Source organism: Arachis stenosperma, chromosome 1 (genome assembly GCF_014773155.1).
Source record: "Arachis stenosperma cultivar V10309 chromosome 1, arast.V10309.gnm1.PFL2, whole genome shotgun sequence".
In the NCBI taxonomy this organism is placed as follows: Eukaryota; Viridiplantae; Streptophyta; class Magnoliopsida; order Fabales; family Fabaceae; genus Arachis; species Arachis stenosperma.
The window spans coordinates 17,089,862-17,096,274 of NC_080377.1; the positions used below are offsets into that span (position 1 = coordinate 17,089,862).

Below are 6,413 nucleotides of genomic sequence, written 5' to 3' on the forward strand. Positions count from 1 at the left end.
GTAAGAAAATTAAGCCAACTTACATAAATTATTAGTTTGCAAAAGTACTAATATATTTTTTTATACAAAATATCGGTGGCATAACCCTCCATTGTCAAACTAATGCGCTACATCTGTATACTCATTATAAGTACTTGCTAGACTTTTTCAAAACCTCAAATGCCCTTATACAACATTATTGTGTAATAAAAATAGTTTGATTTACTTCTAAATAAATCAGGTTATCACTTTAAATGAATTTTATAGTGTTTACATTACCTAACTTTTTCTTTGATATAAAACATATTTTAAAAAAACATATATAACATGTTATATTAAAGAATGTTTAAAATATTTAAAATTTATTAAAAATATCTATTTGCCTTTTTTAAATAAGTTATGCACAATGTTAAAAATACTATATCATTTACTATCACTTATTCCCTTTTATATGGAGTTCTTTTGTATATTTTCACTACATAAACATATTTGTTTTATGATTTGCTACCTTAATAATTTTTAATTTTATTATGCATGATTGATTATTAAGGACAAGGTTTATTTGTTTTTGTGATGCAGATTGTAAGATTCTATAATACAATTATAGTTACTATGTAGCTTATTAGAAAGCATATCAATTTGACGATCCATTTAGGTTGGTTCACTGACACATTTTACACTTTATGTTACTACATTTCTATAATTTATTGTGTATATTAATTAGGAACTAATACATCATATCCTTATTGGTTGTATCATTCTTTGTTATGCCTTTCATACACTTATATTTTGGTACATTATTATTTAAACAGTCATCCAATTATGATTGATAAGAGTTGGATTGATAAATCAATTACATCAACAGAGTATATAAATGCAGGGTTGAAGGGTTTTTAGACTTTGCCGTTGCTAGAGCTGCTATAGATGAAAAAAATTATATATCCATGCATCAAATATGAATTTAATGATATGGAGACGGAAATTAAAGTATTAACTCATTTACTCCAAAAATGATTTCCAAAAAAGTATAATTCTTGGTATATGCATGGAGAAACTATAGCTCAGCTGAAAGAACTACTGGATCATGATCAAGAAGAGCCTGTTGAAAAATCTCCATTGCATGATATGTTGACTGAAGTTTTTGGTATAGATGACCATAACTATGAAGGTGAAGATGATGAGCCTTTTGCTTCGAGAACTGATTCTGTTTCAATGTCACTGGTAAATGATACTAATGAGGATTCAAGGAGAATTAGAGAGTTGCTAAAGGATGGAAATCATAAATTATACCCCGGGTGTGTAAAATATAGCAAGTTATCATTTGTTGTTGAGTTGTATCATATCAAGGTGTTATGCTGTGCTACTGGCAAGACATTCTCCATGATAGTCGACCTTCTCAACAACACTTTTTCCTATGCTAACCTGCCCACTTCATTTTATGAAGCCAAAAAAATGATTAAATTGTTAGGTTTCAAATATGAGAAAATTCACGCATGTCCAAATAACTGTATGCTCTTTTGGAGAAAGGATAATGAGGAAAAAAATGAATGTGGTCTGTAATGCATCTTGATATAAAGTAGAAGAGAACACCAACAACAATACGGAAGTTGTGGGAACAAGTAAAGATCAAAAGAAGAGGATACCGGCAAAGGTGTTGAGGTACTTTCCTCTTACTCCTAAGTTAAGAAGGTTATACATGTCCTCTAAGACAGCATGAGTAATGCACTGGCATTTGGAGTTTTCTAACTCAGATGGAAAGTTAAAGCATCCTAGAGATAGCAAGGCATGGAAGGATTTTGATTTGTTACATCCAAAATTTGCAAAAGACCCTCGTAACATAAGGTTCGCTTTAGCAACCAATGGCTTCAATCCATTCGGGACTCTCAGTTCAAACATTAGAATATGGCCAGTTGTAACACCCTCACTACCAGAATGTCACGTTTTCGGCTGCACCACTCTTATAGCAAGGAGTATTACAACTACTTTATATACTAAATATTAACATAGGAGCCTGTAACTCAACACCGTATTGCTAATTTCTTTGAAAATCGGAAATAAATACTTTATCTTAAGAAAAATACAAGTAGGCATAAATTCATATACAAGACTCCTTACATAATATCTTATAATATAATATACATATAAAACATTAACTCCTTTCCCTCTTACAAACTTGTAATAACAAAGACGAGGGATGAAAATAATCTAATTAATACAACAACATATAAACCAAATGCAGTATAACTCTTCATAATGCTTCATCCGGTTCCTGAAAAAGGTAAAGCTGTATGGGGTGAGAACCTAACCACACGGTCTCACGACGGAGTTTCAAAGTTGTCATAAGAAGATATCTAATAAGAAAATTGTTTTCAAGCTCAGTGATTATCATTGCCTTATGAATCTTTTAAAAAAACCAATAGGTAATCATTCAAAACAATTTTCAAAGAAATCAACGATACGGTGTTGAGTCACAAACTCTTATGTTAATATTTAGTATATAAAGTAGTCGTAATACTCCTTACTATCAGAGTGGCGCAGTCGGAAGCGTGACATTCTGGTAGTGAGGGTGTTACACGAGTGATGCTATATATACAACTATCCTTCATGGTATTGTATGAAGCAAACTTTCCTTATAATATCTATGATAATTCATGGTCTAAAGACGCCTGAAAATAATATTGATATCTTTTTGCAACCATTTTTTAGTGAGTTGGACGAATTATGGAGAGGTGTTAATGTCTACGATAATATTGATGGTAACATGTTTCGTATGCATGCTGCATAATTTTAGACTACTAGTGATTTTTCAAGTCTTGATAATCTGTCTGGTTGGAATACAGATACGAGCCTTGATTATCCATCATGTAACTTTGATACAGTCTCCAGAAGATTGAAGTTTGGCATGAAATATTGCTTTATGGGATATCGTCAGTGGTTACCGGATAACCACGAGTATAGGAACAATAAACACTCTTTTGATGGCCATACAGAACTAAGAGGCCCACCTCCGACATTATCAGGCAGAAGAATTTTGTCCCAAATTGAGAGTAGTCGAAAAAGACCTCAAGATGCACTCAATGATGGTATCAACCCACTACAATGGAAAAATAGGAGTATTTTCTGGGATTTACCATATTGGAAGGATAATCTTATTCGTTATTGTCTTGACATGATGCACATAGAGAAAAATGTTTGTGATAATGTACTTTTTACTATACTTGATGACAAACAAAGGACTAATGACAGCTTGTAAGCTCGTAAGGACTTGCAGTTGATAGGAATCAAAGAACAACTCTATCTGTATTCTAATTCTTCCAAATACTTTGCCTCGTGCTTTAGAATGACAAATGCTAATGACAAGGATATTTTTCTGGGTGTTTTAAAGAGTGTCACTTTCCCAGATGGTTACTCTTCAAAATTTCTAGATGTGTTGCTATTAAAAAATGAAAGATAATCGGTCTAAAGAGCCATGATTCACACATTATTATGGAACATATTTTACCAATTGCTCTTAGAAGATCCTTGCCTAAGGAGGTTACATCTATGCTTATCGAGCTGTGCAACTATTTCAGAGAAGTCTCAGGCAAATCACTATCCCTTGAGAATTTAGATAGACTACGATATCGAATTGTTTTGACACTCTGTCACATGGAAATGATATTTCCTCCAGCATTTTTCACTATTTTGGTTCATCTGGTTATTGATCTTGTAGAGGAAGCAATGGTTGCGGATCCAGTGCAATACATATGGATGTATCCTGTTGAAAGGTAAATTTTGGCACTCTAACAAGTTTTAATTGAATCTATTTTTATGTATATTTTTTATGGATAACTAATTTCCCCTTCTTGTTTTAGGGTCGTAGGACATTTAAAATCTTGTGTCCATAACAAGGATACACCGAAAGGGTGCATAGTTGAAGGCTACATAATTGAGGAATGTCTAACTTTTTATTCTAAATATTTAGAGGATGACAACATTGAGACAAGGTTCAACCGACCAAGGTGCAACGACGACCAAAATGACAACACTCCTAGTAGTTGCTCTACTGTCTTATCTAAGATTTTTTCAGCCTTAGGAATATCTTGTGGAGCTCACAAGATTTGTTCGTTAACACCAATTGAGAAATTGTAGGCCCATTGTTATGTGTTGACACATTATTCAGTGATGGACAAGTTCTGCGAGTGAGTTGTGTTGTTATTTCTAACTTAGATTTTAATTATTTTTTACAACTATTAAATAACCATAGTCTACTTTACCAGAAAGTGTAGATGTGGGATTACCAGAACATACCGAGGCAGGAAAAATGCAACCAAACACATTGAAGACTACATCCACGCCAAATTCCATGAGTGGTTTAAGGATTATATGAGTTTATTTACATTTTATAAAACTTGTTTGTTCCTAAATAAAATTTAGGATCACATTTTGGAATTCTAATATATTAACACATATAGGTCACAAAAAACGATGATCTAGATGTCACACCCGAAATCAAATGGCTTGCAGAAGGGCTTAATGATGTTGTGAAGAGGTTTGGGGAGAATAACGTTCGTGGGTTCAAGTTTTGTACAATGAAGAAAGAACAAGGACTTAAAATACAAAATAGTGACGTGGTTATGTCTGCTATTACTCATAGTTTTTCAAATGATAGGAACCCTGTTATCATAGCAAGCAACAATACATACTACGGTAAAGTGGTAGATATAATAGAGTTAGACAACTTTAGCAAGCTGGAGGTTGTGTTGTTCAAATGTATTTGGGTTGATACCACACTTAACAAGGGAATCAAGATAGATAAATTTGGGATCACATTTGTAAATTTTTCTAACTTGATACACACCAGTGATAACGAAATAGATGAGCCATTTATTCTTGCAACAGATGCAAGAATGGTTTACTATGTTGACGATCTAGTTGACGAAGGTTGGTGTTCTGTTTGTCGTATGAAACCCAGAGATTTATATGATATGGGAGATTTGAATGAGGAGGAGTTAGATGAATCTTTAATGGAGGACATACCATTTTGTGAGCAACAAGTAGATAATCTTCAAGAGTTTCAATTGACGAAGGACAAGGTTAACGAACCAAAATAGGATGAAATGCATGTTGACAAAAACGATGATAATGATTGGAATGTGATGATGAAATGCAGGAGTTAGACAATATTGATGCATTCTAGATAATTTTTTACTCTAGAATTTTTCGATATCTCAGAGAATTTAGATAGACATGAATGTTTTTATTATAATATTATGATATATTTTAATTTTATTATTTAATAACTATTAGCTTTGATGGTTCTATATATTTAACGTTCATTTATATTGATAGTGAACAATATATCATGATATAACTATTAAAATGCCTAATGTTATAAGATAATCTTAAATGCTTAATTATTGTTTTTGACTAAACTTATGAGAAATATGTTAAATATGTTATTAGCAACTTAAATTATAGGAGAAATTTTTCTTATTAATTCTTTAAAGAACTTATCATTTACAACTTAAATCAAAGAAATAAATTAAAAAAATAAACACTAAAAATTACCCTTAATGTGGGGCTGATTTTCATATGAAAAAAATTATAAATCTAACATTAACGAACTTATCATTGACAACACAATAATATTCATGTTCATGGCCATTGATTGAGCAAGTCCATTAGCTTGTTCACTGTCCGTTGGCGGTGTAGGATTATTTCCTGAACTATCCCTTAATTCAATAAAATTACTGAATTAGTTTAATTTGAAATCTAAATTATCCATCACATGAATTTATATCTGAATTAAGTTGCCATTCTTAGTTATAAGAAAATTAATACTAATTAATTTATGAATAATTACTCACTTATATAAAAGTTTGTAATTTTATTAAGTAACAATAGAAACTAATTTGTAAAATTTCTTATAACAATTTTATATGATAATTCATTTGTCTAACGAAATAAAATTTTAGTAACTAACTTAATAATTAAAATTAATTAAACATTAAATTTTTCAGGTAAAAATATTTGCAAACTGACTTAATGTATAACTCTTACTATATTGTTTTGTACATAATAGGTAAATAATTAAATAATAGTGTATTGTTTGAATCATTAATCGCATGAAGTGAGAAATTGTGAGGGTCATATATTTATTAAAGTAATTTTTTGGTTATTTATTATTATTATTATTATAAAAAAATTAAAGATAAAAATAATATAGGCTCAAAATTTAAATTTAAAATTTTAATCGTATTTGACCATTAAAAAAATTAAATAAATAACTATAATATTAAAAATAAAATAGTTTAAAGTATACTTAGTAAATAATAAACAGTAGAATAAGAAAAAATATTTTTAAGATTAAAGAAAGTTAAAAGATGACCCAAACAACAATGACCAAGCTAAATTTTCAAGATTTAAAATTTTAAAGTGCGCTTAACTTTTAA

General features: G+C 30.5%; 1 protein-coding gene across 1 annotated transcript; it reads left to right on the plus strand.

The window, feature by feature from the left end:
* Nucleotides 1-1,020: 1,020 nt before the first annotated feature.
* On the plus strand, nucleotides 1,021-5,072 carry LOC130976127 (uncharacterized). Its single transcript, XM_057900897.1, has 6 exons — nucleotides 1,021-1,200; nucleotides 2,642-2,735; nucleotides 2,820-3,181; nucleotides 3,430-3,746; nucleotides 3,834-4,026; nucleotides 4,434-5,072. Exons 1-6 carry the CDS (start codon nucleotides 1,021-1,023, stop codon nucleotides 5,070-5,072), a joined length of 1,785 nt encoding a protein of 594 aa, XP_057756880.1.
* Nucleotides 5,073-6,413: the final 1,341 nt, after the last annotated feature.